General features: G+C 40.9%; 1 protein-coding gene across 1 annotated transcript in view; it reads right to left on the bottom strand.

Annotated features, from left to right (window-relative positions):
* LOC125902109 (receptor-type tyrosine-protein phosphatase N2-like) overlaps positions 1–16,678 on the bottom strand; it is a 294,836-nt gene that overhangs the window by 54,668 nt on the left and 223,490 nt on the right. The window contains exon 14 of the mRNA XM_049598248.1: positions 4,493–4,690. Within this exon, the coding sequence (XP_049454205.1) occupies positions 4,493–4,690 (198 nt within the window). The remainder of the gene's footprint in view (positions 1–4,492; positions 4,691–16,678) is intronic.

Here is a 16,678-nt window from a genome sequence, read left to right as displayed (position 1 = left end):
AAACTGACTATATGACAAAAATAACCTTAATGCAAAATCTATATTCTGTTCACTGTAGTATCATAATGACTTGCCGATTTACAGGTCACTGACAGTTTTACTATTAATATTTGCTTTTGTGGTCCTCTGTAACTACAACTGATGCTGCTAAATGTGTTGTTTTTCTCCTGCTGATTTATTACAGCAGCACTTGAAACTCCATGGTGTTAAATCCTTCTTTCAACTTTACAAAAGTTTTGTGAAAGACAAGTTGCCCCCGTAGCCTCATAGGGCAATTTCAGAGGCTTCGATTCTCTGAGTGAAATCTCAGGAATGTGCACCTCCTTGTGAACAGGTGGAATTCATCATGCTGAAGCAAGCAATTTACGACAAGTTTGTACGGTGAAGCAGCCCGATTACCAGTAGGAAAGCTGGCATTATTCATTCATTCATTCATCTTCTAACCGCTTCATCCTCTTGAGGGTCGTGGGGGGAGGGGGCTGGAGCCTATCCCAGCTGACATCGGGCGAAAGGCAGGGTACACCCTGGACAGGTCGCCAGACTATCGCAGGGCTGACGCTCACATTCACACCTATGGACAATTTAGAGTTATCAATTAACCTAGTCCCCAATCTGCATGTCTTTGGACAGTGGGAGGAAGCCGGAGTGCCCGGAGAGAACCCACGCTGACACAGGGAGAACATGCAAACTCCGCACAGAAGATCGAACCGGCAACCCTCTTGCTGTGAGGCGAGAGTGCTAACCACCACACCACCGTGCCGCCCTGGAAAGTTGGCATTATATGATTCTGCAAACCACAGATATGTTACATTTGTACGTTTCATATGTATCATATCAACGTTTGTAAAGTGACTTAGTGTATGAGCTGACTTTGTCATTTGGAGGTGGAGGGAATGGTGGATGGTGTGACACCTAGGTGAGATGCCTGCCAAGATGCAGACCACTGCAGACCACAGTTTGAGACCAATAAAGCAGGTCATTTTTTAGCGAATCATCGCTGCATTTCCAGTGGCTTTTTAGTCATGCGATGTTTTTTAAGCAACCTGTCACTGTGATTCCCCCGGGGAAATTGCCAGTGTTCTTCACTAAGACATCACTAGCGTTCCAACATAGATTGTGCAACCAAAAGCGAACATTTTAAGCCAAAATATGATCTTTTCCTAACCATGAGCAAGTGCTTTTTGTGCCTAAACATAACCACACTTTATTGACAGTTTTTTTTGAAATACAAATGGATGTTCTCCATGGTTTGCAAAATTGAACAATCCCAACATCTATTCTGCCATCTGGGTTGAGTTAAGAGAGTTTGTTGAATCTGATTTGGAGCAGTCGTATGAACAAGCCTCACAGAAAAATGTTTGAAAAGTTGGATAAGAATCTGAATTTTTTTTTTGCATCAGGCCCGCTGTTTATGTTGAGTGTAAAATGCCTTTTAGAACTCTGAAGTTACTTTGGAGAGGAATAAAGTGGAATATCAGCATTCAATAGGATAATGTCCATCACCTACACAAAAACGCTTTAATCATCACGGCCACATCAGATACACTTGCTCTCTGTCCTTCCCTCGCATCATTTACATATAAGTCTCTATATTATAACAAATTCTGTAATCACCCTGACCAGACTGTGGCCCACACACCAAATGAATACTTAACAAAACATGAGCAACACTCCATTTCATTCCTCTTATCTCTCAAATGATGCTGCCTCTGCCGCGACGGCTTCATCAGGCGAAGACAAAGGAAACGCACTTGAAGAAGTTCAGACCTCGCTGTCTCGAAACTCAAGTCTATTTTCATCCACGTGTGACCGTGGCGAATCAAACGTACGCGTTGCATCCTGTTGTGGGTGCATTTGCCAAAGAAACACTTTAGCTGGATTGTGTAAAACTACAGAGCTTCTCTCCGCTGCAGCACAGGGGCTGCAAAGGGAGTCGTTTCTCCTGAACACAACTCTGGTGCAAATCTCAGGGGTAATTAGTATCTTTGTGCCTATTGAACACATCAAAAAGCCCGCTCTGTCACATCTCGCCGGCAGCTTCATAATGCATGGAGAAAGAAGGGGGGAGTGAGAGAGAGAGAGAGAGAGAGAGAGAGAGAGAGGCGTGGGTGGGGGGGTTGGGATGAGGAGGTGGTGCTGCCGGTGGTTGAAGTGAATAGATATATCGCAATTACGATGGCGCTCTGCGAAATGCGACCGAAGTTCAATAGAGATTTTCATCTGCAGGATAGAAGAGGGTAAGAAGCCTGCCTATAGTAACTGTGGGTGTAATGAGATGTACAGAAACACACAAAAAAAAAGACACAGGGAGACAGATGAGAGTGAGAGGGTGAAATGAGAGGAGAAAGAGACATGTGTGCATGTGTGTGTGAGAGAAAAGAGTGCTATATGCAGAAATGCAGATGAGACAGAGACATGAAAGAAAAAAACACTGTATAACGCTGGTTTTGAAAGAGATAAATGGTTTTCAGGGGTGAGAGAAGTGGGTGATGGGATGTTTTGGACAAAAGGGAAAATAAAAGAAACGTAGAGGATCTGTGGTAGCTGCCTGGCAAGACAGACAACCAACCACAAAGGTAAAAAAAAAAAAAAAATACTGTAGAAATGTAAGGGCAAAACTATTACAATGTTAATGTGATTTTTTTCCCCTGCAGAATTATCAGTGGAGCTGAAATAAAGCTCACTTTGAAACATCAGCATTTAATAAAATACTTGTTACTGAGGGACGAACTCAACCTGATAATCCGGCTGAATACTTTTCACTTTATTATTTAGCCTGACCTCATTTTCGTGTAGGCCAAATTCTGTTTGGAATTAGGGGGTATTGTGTTTTGTTTGGCCCCAGCCATGTAGTAGAGAAGTTACAGATTCATCCAATGTCATTTTAAATCAACACAAAAGCTGTGGTAATTCCTGGGACAAGCTTTCTTAATATGTCTCCTAATGTCCAAAGCAATATGTCAATCTTCATGTCATCCATGCTAATCAACATTTTTGTGGCTGTTTTTTTGTTGCAATCTTCCCATGGATGTAGTGATTTTTCTGCCTCTAGGACACAACAGTGGCAGCTGCGTTTTTAAACCTACCTGTACAGCTCTGATTGGCTCAGTTTTCCAGCATAGGAAATGATCGTCAATGAGCTCAACACCTTTTAGAATATCTGAAAAATGAGTTAACATTTTGTTCTATTAAAGGAATGCTTCACTTCCCGAATGATTATTTGTATATCAGCTACTCACCTCGTGTTACCTTGAGTTCCTGAAGTAAACTACTTTTATTTCTCTTGCATGCCTTTGATAAACAAAGAATCCATTAACTGAATAAAATCACGACGTACTAAAGTCAAGGGTGCAGCAAACTGATCCACTACTGCTAATCCAAGCGTCTTTTATCCAGTCGTATGCTCAGTTCTCCCCAAGCAGACAGCCTTGTCCGACGGGAAACTGAACTAAAAGTGAAACTTGGCTATGCTCTCTTCAAAGCCGGACTCCATTCACAAAAACAGTAATTTTACCTCACTGAACACAGGAGCTGCTGGTGCACCACTGCCTCAGTCAGTAGTTTTTGTGTGTCATTGTGTGACTTTGGTGTTTTAAAAGGTTGGTTCAGATTCACCAAAATCACCAATGACACACACAAACTGACTAATGGAATCAGTGGTAGACCAGTAGCTCTTATGTTCAGTGAGATAAAATTACTCTTTTTGTGAATGGAGTCTGGCTTTAAAGAGAGCAAAGATAAGTTTCACTTCAAGTTCAGTTCTCTGTTGGAAAGGGATGTCTGTTTGGGAAGTACTGAGTATATGACTGGATAAAAGACACTTGGATTATACTGCACGAGTTGTGTGAGAGTTTGTAAAAGGATGTTTTGGTATAGTTTTGCTGTTGTTAAATGTGAACCTCTATTACTTCAATTCATCACGAACTTTCTCACTGTTTAAATTTTTTTAAGTTCTTTATCACCATGGGGGCATGCGGGGAAAACAATGTTTTCTTCATGAGTTACACATAACAGGTGGTAAGTAATTGAAATGCAAATGATCATTTCTTAGGTGAAGTATTCCTTTAAGTATTCACGAATGCAACCCCACCTCAACATGTACTTTCCTTCTCTACTATTCCATAAAGTTGGGGTCAGAATTTTTGTCAACCCTTTTCAACCACTCTGCATGTGCAATATGGGAAGTGGGTGGATTAGATTTACACATTAATGTCAGTCCCACTGATTCAGTCAGGACAAAAAAATACATAAAGTAATTTGAAACCATTAGTCATCCAGACTTTGTGCTAAATGAAAAGACAGCTCTCGATCTTCCTCCATGTCTTTGAATGTGTCCTTGAAAGCCATCATGAAATCATGCACATTAAAACTGATGTCCTCGGTTATCTAGCAGAGGCATATTCTTATTACTGACTATTATAACATTCAGTGTACAGGAGAATGGCTTGTGTGGTGTGATGATTACAACAAAGCCACTCAACAGGAAACTCACCAGTATCATGTGACCGGTGGAGATGTCCATGTTGGAGTGAGCGGGCTCTTCGCTCCAGGAGGAGATGCTGCTGCGAGCCGAGGGGCTGACGGCTTGACCCCCATCGCTGAACTGAGACGACACGCTGTTGATCCTGGAGGAGATGGGCTCCGGACGCTCAGCTGGAGGTTTGACCGCCATGCGCTGACGACAGAGCTCCTGCAGGAGGGAAGGCAGGGACAGATGAGTCATTGTTGTCATGGGAACTTATGTCGTAACATGGCATAACTCAGAACATTTAGTGGACAGCTTAATTTTAAGTACTTTAAATTGGCATAACCAGGAATCATGCCTGTTGCAGTAGACACTGTTGCTTTGCTCTATCCTGCAATGTTCAAAGGGAATTAAACTGTTAAACCTAGTAGTGTGCCTGCAAGACAAGAATACACATACTAAAATAATTAGGTTCACAGTGAATGTCTTTCTTCAGGCTCAGATGAGCTCTCAGTTTGTGTTGTGACTCCCTCAAGTGACCCGGTTACACTTTGATGAACGGAGGGTGAACGCTTTTATGTGGAGTTTTGATGTATTGTATGTTTTAATCTGTATGTTGCTATGCTGCACATCCCACCCATATATGTTCACCTTTATCAGACAGCATCATCATTTGTCTGTAGCCAGGAAATATTCATTTTTGCAATCTCAAAAAATAAATTAAAGGGGACCTATTGTTATTATATTATTGTGTATTCTGGGTTTCTACGAGAACATGTTAACATGCTTTAATGATCAAAAAACCCTTTTTTTCTCATACTGTTTGTACTTGAACACCTGTGTTCACCTTCTGTCTCAAACACTCTGTTTTAGTGCTATCTCTATAAGCCCCCCAGCCAAAAAGCCAAGTCTGCTCTGATTGGTCAGTGTTTCTGGGTCTCCTGCATCTAGGGCTCTCTGCATCATAACTGGAGCCAGGTAATGACTGTAACAGAGTGTAGTCGCACTTTCTACCATGAAAAATCACCAATAAAAAGGTTCCAAATCAAAATTTTCACAATCAGATATGTTCCAGCAGGAATATGATACGAAATCGGGGGAAAGACTTAAGACATTGGCAACCAAGATTACATGTTTCTCTGATATTAGCATGCAGTTTCATGTAGCAGTGTAGGCTATGTAATGTAAACACTTGCAGTAGCATGCCTAGAGCACATGAGCATATAAAGAAATCTGTCATGAACTGACATCATCATGTAGCCAAAGTAAAAAAACAAAAACTGTTGGAAACAGAGTATTCAGAACGATCTGAAGCCTCAGGTGTTTGTTCACAGGGATTACTTTCATATGTGATTACCTCATTATTTAAAACTTTGGCCACGTTTAATATGAACATCCAACACTGAACAGAAAATAAGAAAAAGGATAATAGGTCCCCTTTAAAAGAGGACTTTCAGGACTTTGGCTCCAGGAACAGTTGTGGAGGGACATCGCAATTCTTTATATTCGAAAATTACTGTAATAAATGACAAGTAAGGCAAACAAAAGGCTTAATTTTAGTGACATTATATCTCATTTCAAACTGCAGACGTTGCATTTATGATGTTTTACTGCAAATATAATGTATATGAGTCACATATAAGTATTTAGGCTTGGGTCGTTCAGGTGACATGGCCATCATGTGACAGTAAGATGGGCATGTTTAAGGTGCAATTTTTTTGTAAAATGACTTGCGATGGGGCGTCAGGAAGGCATTGTCGCAAGCATTGTCAAGAGAACAGATGAAGCTTCTTTGATCTGTGAAACATCTGCAACTACAGATTAGTTCACAGTTTTTGAGTCAATGCAGAACCATTTGTCATCAAAGGCTGTGGAATTGTGTCGTGCCAGGAAATTGTCTTCATTATAATGCTTATTCATTTTTATCATTATCATTGTGGTTCTCTGTCTGTACTGAAAGTTCAAGCGCTGTAAAACACAAAGCAAAATTGCCATTATTTACTTAATGAGTGAGTGAGTGTGTGTGTGTGTGGTGGTGGTTGTGGTGGGGGTGGATCAAGCCAACAGCAAATGGGATTAATGTGTTCTGACCTTCATGGAAAAAACATTCAATAAAGTCTTCCTTTGTTATGCTCGTGTGTAAATCACAAATCATAAAACCACAGCAAAACCACAAGCTCAAGAGTAAATGCAGGAGAAGTGGGGTTTTGGGCATAAAGTATCTAGTTGAAATCCTGCAGACTGGTTGCAAACATCTGGACGAGAATGGCGTATGAGTAAAACTTCTCTACCACAAGGCATTTAACCTCCAACTGCTATTACACTGGCTAGCGTCCAGGATGTCAGTGGGAAACAGCATGCACGCTCAGCAAGCCTTCCCTGGATAAATAAAAACTTTAGAGAAAGTTTTTGGCAAAGTATGCCAGTCAGTGTCACAGCAGCAAATACATTGTCTGCATTGAGACGCTTGAGCAACTGTCATTTTCTGTCTGTTGGATACGTGACCACAATGAAATGTTGTCACCATGTCGAAATTTTCCTCCACGCCTTCTCTACACAGCTCCCAGCAGGGACGTCAATGAGCTGCGGGGAATGACTGCATCGCTTCATACAGGAGACAAGACAATTACAAAGACAATGTTCCAAATGTAGAACTACAATTTTACTCATTCTACATGTTTGAGAGGGACCGCAAAGCTCAATAAGACTCATACAAGTTATCTACCAAAATGAATACAATTCATCCTAAAGAGAAACATAATGTGTGTACCAAATTTCAGCGCAACCCATCCAATAGATGGCAAGGCATTCCACCGACCAACTGATCAACCGACACTTGAATCCTCATACAATGGTTCTTATGCTATCTTACAAAAAGTGATGCACACGGTTTATATGATGTCTTGCAAATTATCACATCTACCAGGTCAGGTTTAGGAAGAGAAATCATGGTTGGGCGTCGCCACATTATGTACTTATAAGGTGACAATTTGACTTAAAGTAACTCAACACTGACTTTTAGTTTCACAAAGGACATGAATCTCAGTCTCCTGGTTCGAAGTCCTGTGTTGGTTTGACCCATCCACTCCCCTGGCTGCCTTCCTATGCGGTCTCTGTTGCTCTTTAAACTACGTCACCTGACTTTGTCCTTTGTCCTAGTACATGGTCACCTCCTGCATACTGGTGTTCATCACAAGTGAGACAATACACTTCAACAACCCAATGCATTCTGTGAGATCCTGGATAAGCAAATTTAACTGTTAAGTAAAAGTAGGGATGTGTCATTCCAATACTGATATCGACTGTCAGGCCAATACTGACCCAAAAAGCTGGATCGGATATTGGTGACAATGGAGCTACTCTATTCAATTCAATTTAATTCTATATTTATGTATGATAATACGTACATGTACTACGTTGAACTCAGTAAATTTATATCTATGTTTTCATGTGTCACAAGCCTGATGTTGCCGTACACATGAGAGAATAAGCCCAGTCACTTGCATACAGTGAGGTATACAGCTTGTTAATTAAACACTTGTATCGCAACAGTACTTTGTATCAGCTGATACCCAAAGCCCAGGTATTGGCATCAGTATCTGGACTGAAAACATCAGATCCATGCATCCTAGTTAAAAAAAACCACAACGATAAATGTCACCTGTCACATCCTCTGCATGCAAAACCATACATCACACAGTTTAGAAGGGCACTGACTGCACCAGAAGATCTGGGCTGAATCTCCGTGGGTATCTCTGTTTCTTAATGAGAGCGATGCTGATGATTAACTAACGGCCTGTTTGATTGACCGCGGAGGTAATGTGAGCAGGCCTTCATTAGTCTGTATCCGATCTGACTGATGTTCTCGTAGGTCGGCGCGCTGACACTGATCTATGAGCTCGGACACAGGCTCATAAATGTGTGCAGATTATTAAAGCGCTTCAGTACCTGGCCCGGGGATACTGACAGCACTGCTGGTGGGAGGCAAACACAAACACGTGAACAAAGAGAATGCAGACGGATGCTATAGGGAGCACTGAACCAGAGCTAAATATATTCTGCAGTATTGCATTTATAGATCATAGCTTTTATGGACACTTTAGTCCTTGTAGTTTCAAAATGGGTCTGATCAGCTTACAACAATCTGGAATTCTGATAATCATTTTTGTCATTCATCAAGCAAAATGCTGGATATTCACAACTTGGCTTTGCTGGTCTGTCAAGACAAGCAATCGGAGGGTATCACCTTATGAGGAAATCACATTGGTCATTTGTCATTATCTGGCATTTAATAGACTAAATTATTAATCAAACAAAATGATCAACAGATCAGTGTAAATAATTGTTAGTTGCAGCCCAATAGCTTAAGTCATCAAAATAAACTTTTCATGCCGATAGGTTTTCAGCATTTTGTTAACGTATAATGTGTAATCATTACGTTTACGCATTACAATATCCATCCATAACCAACAATACTTCAGTCATGGCTTTGTACAAGTGTCCTAAAACCAGTTCTTTTCTTCAACAGAACATTGTCATGCCAAAATGTGTCTCTTCGCCCAATTCACTGTGGCCCTCAACTGCGTGGTTACTGCAGTGAAACACTTGACATTTTCACAAAACCAGTTTCATTTATTCAAATGTCCCATTGATAGTTGGAGGCTAAATGGATTTATCAGATTGAGTTGTGTTTCCATGGTTACAGATCAGCAGAGCTCGTAAATCATCTTATCTCGTAATAAAACCATTTTAATTAATATTCTGTATGAAATGATTAATTTCTTCAATAGTAACATGCATAATAACTGGATACATGTATAATGAGGCTTTCCATTAGGACCTTGTTAAACCTGTTAACCCCTGTGCTGTCTTTGGTGTAATAGCAAGTGTGATGTATATCGTAATTCCTTTGAAATATGTTGAGTGATACATACTGTGTGTACTGTATGATAAAATGTACTGTTGACCACAGTATGGCACTCAGTCAAGATGTTTTCAGCCCATTAAATGGATGTTATCTGTGGTTATAAGCTTCATAGATATGGGTCAGTAGGGGCCTGCTACACATACTGATAGGCTCAGAAAGTCGCTATCAGTCCATTCAATGGCCATTACTAGTTTGTTAGGTTTCACTTTCACTTTCTTTAGGTTTAGGCACCAAAATGGTATTGTTAGATTAAGAAAAAAAGTATAGTCTTTTCTATATGCAGACATTCTTGCCCATGGGAGAGAGTCCCATGAAAGCCCATGGCCAGATCATGGCTCCCTCAACATTAAAGTATGTGTAGCAGGCCCCTACTAACCCATATCTGTGAGGCTTATCACAGACTATTAAATGGCCTGATAACAGACGAATTGGTTGAGCATGGGCTGCAAAGTACCTTTATACAATTTGGCATACCAGTTTAAATTGTTTGAGTTACAGCTGAAACTATTACTGAACTTCTTAGGTTAGAGTTGTAACTAGCTAATATTTTACCCCATTGTTCACCTTTTATTTGATCATTTTGCTGCCATAACTTTCAAGGATTTTACTCTTTTGAAATCTTGTCAGACCAGGAGGGAAAAGCATCTGAAGCATCATCGAACATTAAAGCTCTCTCTCTTCAGCCTGCTCTTGGAGAATACGATAACATTTCACAGCATATTTCACAGACTGTGAGAGTTTGGATGATACCAGAGGTGGATCACGCTAACTGGTCGATTTCGGATGCTTAATAAAGGCCAGATATTGTCCCCATAAATTGGTCTAACCCTTCCGGCGGTTAAATGCACCAGTTCGTCTGCCCTCCTGTCTTTGCGTCACTGCTACATCCTCAGCAACATGGAGCCCAATCAGCACAATACACTGCATTGTAGGTGTTTTGTCTGGGAGGGAAACACATGATCAACAGCATTCATATTTCAACGAGCCCACACAGTGAACTTTGCCGCTGCAGCAAGTTCTTTTATGATGTAATTAAACTGATTCAAAATGGCTTCCCCCCGAGAGCCAATTAGAGGACAAAAAGGCAAAAATTTGAAGGAATAATATAACCCAGGACAGGTTTAGAGTCTAAACAGTGCAAATTTACTGCACCTCTGAAGTCCCCTCCCTGAGCTGCTTCCATGCAAACACAAGTATCTTTATTTACAGTGTATTGATTTTCAGCGATACATACTTCATCAGGTAGCAAGACACGACACGTTAATCACCGTGGTTTATGAGCTGGATGAGAGTCTGCTGTGCATTTTCCAGCTTTGTCTCAATGTTGCCTTTTATTTGGGAATTTATGTCCTTAATGACAGAGTAGGCGAGACTAAGTCAGACTCCCAAGGAGACCTGCAACAAACACATTCAGTCTCGTCTCTGCTTAGTGTGGTAGCAGGGGAGCCTGGTAGTTTAACAGATGCCTGTAAGTGAAACATTACTATTTCAGGAGCAACTGCACTGTGAAAATGTCCTTGGTTAAGTTACTGATATCACACCACTGGTTTTTATAACTTGCCCATACTTTCTCTTACGTTGTAATGTTGATTAATTTTGTCAAATGTTACTGTTCCAGGAGATGTAGTAGCATGCAACGACCATTTTGAAAACTCCTCATTGTTGGTGTGTTCAAGGACATCCAATAGTTCAGTCTCTTGCCAAACAGCAAACTTTTAAATCCAACAAATGCGAACATTTCTGGGACATCCATATAAGCCCTTCTGGATTCATTTTTCTGACAGCTCATGAATGAAATGGTTTATTTCTAAGATGTTGGTGCATCCATTCTTGAAACTGCATTAACTCTGATAACAAATAAAGGCAGATAAATGTTGGCCATGATGGATTACCAATCTCTAGAAAGCTTTAAGTCAAACTGATTTAAAAAAAACAATTGAAATGAATGACACAAATGTTTGTCTGGAAGGTAGAAAATCAATCTTAAGAATGTACGACAGCGTTATGTAATTTTTTTTTGAAACAGCGCTAAGTGAACCATGGGAATGTTACAGATACACTTGTCATCTAAATATCTAAAATGTAAAACTACAATTAGGCTCTTGTATAAGGCCACATCACTGCTAAAGGATATCAGCTGATTCAAAAAGACAAAGATTGTCACTGATACACAGAAACCGAAAAAAATTAAATTATAGTATTGATAATGTGAATCACAGCAACGTCACTTTGAATAATTTGAATGTTTTAATTATTCACTGAAAATTCACATTTCTGTTGCTTTGGAAAACCTGCCGCCGTGAGTTTCCTCTCTGCCCTGAACATAATTTCATTTGGTGGCCTGAAACAAAATAAAAGCCTTGACACAAAGATTTTTCATTCAGGCCAGAAATCAATGAACACCACTAAGAAACAAGAAAAGGGTGTGCTCACCTAGAAAACAATAATAATAATAAAAAAAAAACACTGAGTTGCTGCTGTGAAGTTAGAGACATGTGGAAATGACTTTGTGTGATCAGTGCTTTAACAGTGCGTGTGTGCCTCATCGACCCTCGCCACATGAATAAAGGTTAAAACAAAAAACCCCAACAACCCCCTCTCATGGGCGTCATGCCAGGGAATCCACTTGGCGCCACATGACCGTCTCGAATCATGCATCACCCCGGGGCGACGGCGGGCATGTCAGTGACGGGAGGCGTGTGCCATCCAAAGCACCCCTTCTTTATAAAGGCCTGCTAATGGGGAGGAAAACTGGGTTTGGGGGTCGGGGTGTGTCAGCAGGGCCCATCAGGCCCACAGGGGCGCCTCTGTTTACATGCCCTTATGACCAAAACAAATGTAGGGGCCTTCACCCGAGTGCTTTGCCTCTGTGTTTGAACAAACAAACAAATAAAAGGGGGAACATGATACAATATGGTGGAGTTGAGGGAGGGTGGGGGACACAGGACTGAAGGACTGAAGAAAAGCTGGAGGTGAAGCAATATAGCACAGTATTTCATAAAGAGTAAATACTGATACCAGTGTGTCTGGACTGCAGCACTGATAATAAACATATTTAAATGTGGACACTAGGAAAAAAATCAATAAAATAACAAGTATCAAAGCTCTGCACAGAAAAGAGTGAAGACTATAAAGAATATGAAGCTCAAATAAAGGACAGAAGTGAACATAGATTAACTACTTTATCGTTTACTTTCAACATGTATTGTCACCAGCAAACAGTAGTGGCATGTTAGTTATCGTTTCCTTCATTGTGCTAGTTAAAAGCAATATAGTTAGGAAACAATTTCAAGGCTTTGCTAGCAGATCTGAAAACTCAACTAATTTCTACCAGATAGAAAAGCAAAGCCAAAGCTGGCATTTTATTCTCACTAGAAGCTGTGACATTCACCATGCTGAAAGCCCTGCTAACTGCAAATGGTTCATTAGGATTAGCAAGGACTCAAGTTGTCAGAATAATGACTACTACTACGTTTGCTTTGTTCTAGCAGTCCAGCAGCACCTTTCCTGCCACGTATAGGAACAAAAAAAAACCCTGGTCCATTCAGAATCATAAGGGACAGACCAGAACTGAACTCAACAGTGCATTGATGAGAACCCTGAAAACTCAGAGATAATATTCAGTGCAGGGCTTTGAAGTTATGTTTGGGGTCTTAAAGTGCAGGGAAAGACAGCTGTCAACTGTTATAAAGAGCTAATGTAAATTACTGGTTGGAGTTGGGACACAAACCCTGATCTTGGACATCAAAGTTGGACCCCTACATGTTAAAATAATCTGGCAAAAAGTATCTAACATGTATGTAATTCCTAGAGAGACATGGATGGGCCATGATGCACCGACTATCTGAATATTTACTTTATTTATGGTCCAACGTAATTTGTTCCCTTTTTGTACCACATAAAAACGGACTTTGACGACTGTAAGGGTTTGTGCAAAAATCCACTGTATTTTCAAGATAAATCAGTGTTTATGAGTTTAATACGTTTAGGATATCTTTGATTTGAGTGAGAACAACACAACTCTACACTGTGATCCAGTGTAATGCTACAAATCCCATTGTTATTGCTGGCAATCCTGGTTCTGAACGATAAGGACATTTACTTGGAATCAAACCAAATTGTAAAATCATTTTAAATCAGTTCAGGATAAGGACTTCCTAATGACAAACAAACAGTATGATATTGATTAACTTCAAGACATGTAATCAATCAAATAACATTCTATCCATCATATGAGGGGCAGATGACACTGACTGGAAACGCTCTGATTTTTTACGAAAGCTTGTTTTCACCAAATTTGTATTTGTCCAAGGGCAGGAGAGAAAGAAGAAGACAGGAAATAAAAAACAGAACAGAAAGAAAGACAGGGGATGTAGGACAGTCAGGGAAGAAGAGCTATTGTTTGCTTGTTTAATCTAAACTGAGATGTACTGGAAATGTGTTTTGCACTTATTCTTTGGCAGTGTAAAGATGATGTTATCGTGCCTGTGAAGGTCCTTGAAATTAAATTGAGGCAGGCAGAGAAAACAGACACAGCGTCTGGGAGAAAAACAAGATGACTTAAAAATATCTTAACAAGTCATTTAATCTGGTTTTGTGTCTTAAAAATTTGAGAAAATATGCAAATATGTTGAGATATCTCCACCAGCTTCCAAAGCATTTCTCATGTTTAAAGAAATTTCATGGTGCCGGTGATGATATCTTTAAATAGGATAATATTGCTCCAAGATAATATCTCTTGATTTGTGGAAAATCCATGCAAAAAGTTGAGCTCCACTGCAATCAAGTGCAATGATCTCACCCTGCTGGAGGATAGTTCCTTCTACTTCCAGGAAAAAAATATAGACTTTTAGGAGGAGATAAAAGTTTGAATCAGATGTAAAGATAAACTGAAGGCGACGCTGTAGACTCCCATGTTGGCGGCAGAGTAATCCAGGGACTGACTGACTGACTGACGAGCATCATCCACCATCTCCCCGCCCAGCACTCAGACACGGTGCACACACTCCTCTGTCGACGCTTGTCAATCAACGTCTCCTTTGTCGGTGTTGGCCAATCCCATGTCGCGGTTTCACGGGGACCGTTTGATTGACAAGCCGGGGAGCGGAGGAGCATGGAGCTGAAGGTGGAGGGGATTCAGAGGGAGCTGGTGGCATGCTGACGTGAATGGGAGATGGTGTGTGTGTGTGTGTGTGTGTGTGTGTGTGTGTGTGTGAAGGAAGGCCTCAAACAAACGCGCCAAGGGCAAGAATCATTAACATGCAGCGGCTGGCGAGTGTGTGCACGCGTGTATGTGTGTGTTTGTGCATGTTTATGTGTGTATGCTCGTGTGTGTGTGTGTGTGTGTGTTTGACAGCCAGTATGAAGGAGACGCAGTAGTAAGGCCGTCAGGCAGCCTGCCGCTTCCTGTCTGCTTTAATTGCATGTAGCCCTAGAGACTGCACACACACACACACACACACACACACAGAATCCAGCCCAGGGAACCCCTCTACACAGCAGCGCTGACAAAGAGACGAGGCTTACACGGCTAAGATGGGAGCTGAACACTGAGGTCTTTCACTGAGGATGACGACGGCTCGCTGTCGAGGCTCGATAAAGACTACAGAGGAAAGAAAATCAACTGGAAGAGCTTTGGGAGTCTGAGCAGAGCAGGGCTGAGTAAACCTCCCAAGAATGAGCAACATGAATGTTTTTGTTAGCTAATAATCAGATGAATAATGCGTAAACACAGTCTTACGTGTGCATTTTAATTAGCATTTTCCAATTAGAGGCTTAAAGCAAATCTCGGAGGCAAGTAACCGTGAAGATAAGTTTCTCACACTGAGGAAAAGCAAATATTTTATGTAGACAGAGGAAGGTGTACAGCTGAAATGTCAGTCTGTCATTGAGCATGTTGAATGTCAAACTTTCAGAAACAGTCTTGCTGGTTAAATCCTATGAAATGAGCCCTTTTTCATACTCACACTTTATCTTCTTCCTCATTGGTAAACAATAGATTATGCAGAAATTAACATTATGAATCTTTACAAGTCCCCGGTGTTGAGGTAAACCTCTGACGCAGCAGTGCAGTCTATTTCAGGAGTTAAAAATCCCTGGAGAAGAGCATAAAATGTAAGCACTTAGGGCTGGGCTCATTATAAAATCAATGCTCACAGGACCACTCTCATTTAAAAACATGGCGGGGAAAAGGTCAGGGAGAGAGACGGAAAAATCTCAATCTAATTCTTTGCTCAAAAAGCCACTTAATATTGGATTCTGTAAATTAAATTTCACACCCAGCTATTCCGGCCAAAGGATAATTACAGCAAGCAGAGGGGGGAATGGAAATGACTTGAGGTGGAAAAACCTGTTGGATTGGTGATATCGCTTCATGGGTCAAACAACAAATTATAGCAGGGGACTAAGTACAGTAAGCAATCACTGCACAGCATCAACCTAGTTATAACATGACCATATAAAATAAAAACTGTGATTGGGGGCTGAGTGTCACTGACAATCCCGCAGTAAAGGGTTTCTCTCCTTTTCACCCCACCAACAGTCTCAAAGGAAAAGCTTTCAGTCACCAACACTGGAACTGCTACACCTAAAGTAAAGCAAGGCACAGTATCTGAAGAAAAAAAGAGTGTTAATATGTGTATCTACATAACAGAGAATAAATGAAAAACCTGGCACAAATCAAATAAATTTAAGGTAGAGCGCCTTTAGCTTTGCTACTGTGACGTACTTCCTAGTAAAACAAAATATCTGAGGGGTGTACAGTTACAGCATGGATTTAAACCAAATCCTTTGCATTTGATTGGACTGCTAAAAAGTGGGCGGGCTTAGAGTTGAGCGTGATACGGAGCTACAGCGGAGTCTGCTGCTGCTGAGGGGACTGTCGGCTCCACACACACTTCCCTCGCCGTTACATCAGGAGGAGGACATGAGCGAACTAGACCTCTACTACATTTGTTCGGAAATTAAAACAAAGGTGTGGCCCACTGATATCCAGACACACATCTGTTCAAATCTCTCCATATTGATCTGAAGCAAGCCTGTGAACACTGATTGTGCAGGCCACAATCTTTGATCACACATAAACAAATGCGCACGCATGTGTGTTAAGCACAATGCATGGAAGTACATGTGGGCATGTACACATACACACACACTGACCTCATGCTTAAATAACACAGTCACTGTTAATTGCTTTTGTCTCTGTTCTCATTGTGGTCTCCTATTTGACTTAGTCTTGTATTGTATTGTTGTGCTGTACTGAATCACTCCATGCTCAGTAATCTTAC

Source organism: Epinephelus fuscoguttatus, linkage group LG15 (assembly GCF_011397635.1).
Source record: "Epinephelus fuscoguttatus linkage group LG15, E.fuscoguttatus.final_Chr_v1".
NCBI classification, from domain to species: domain Eukaryota; kingdom Metazoa; phylum Chordata; class Actinopteri; order Perciformes; family Serranidae; genus Epinephelus; species Epinephelus fuscoguttatus.
Note: the sequence above shows the minus strand (reverse complement) of the source record. Positions and strands in the feature narration are given on the sequence as shown.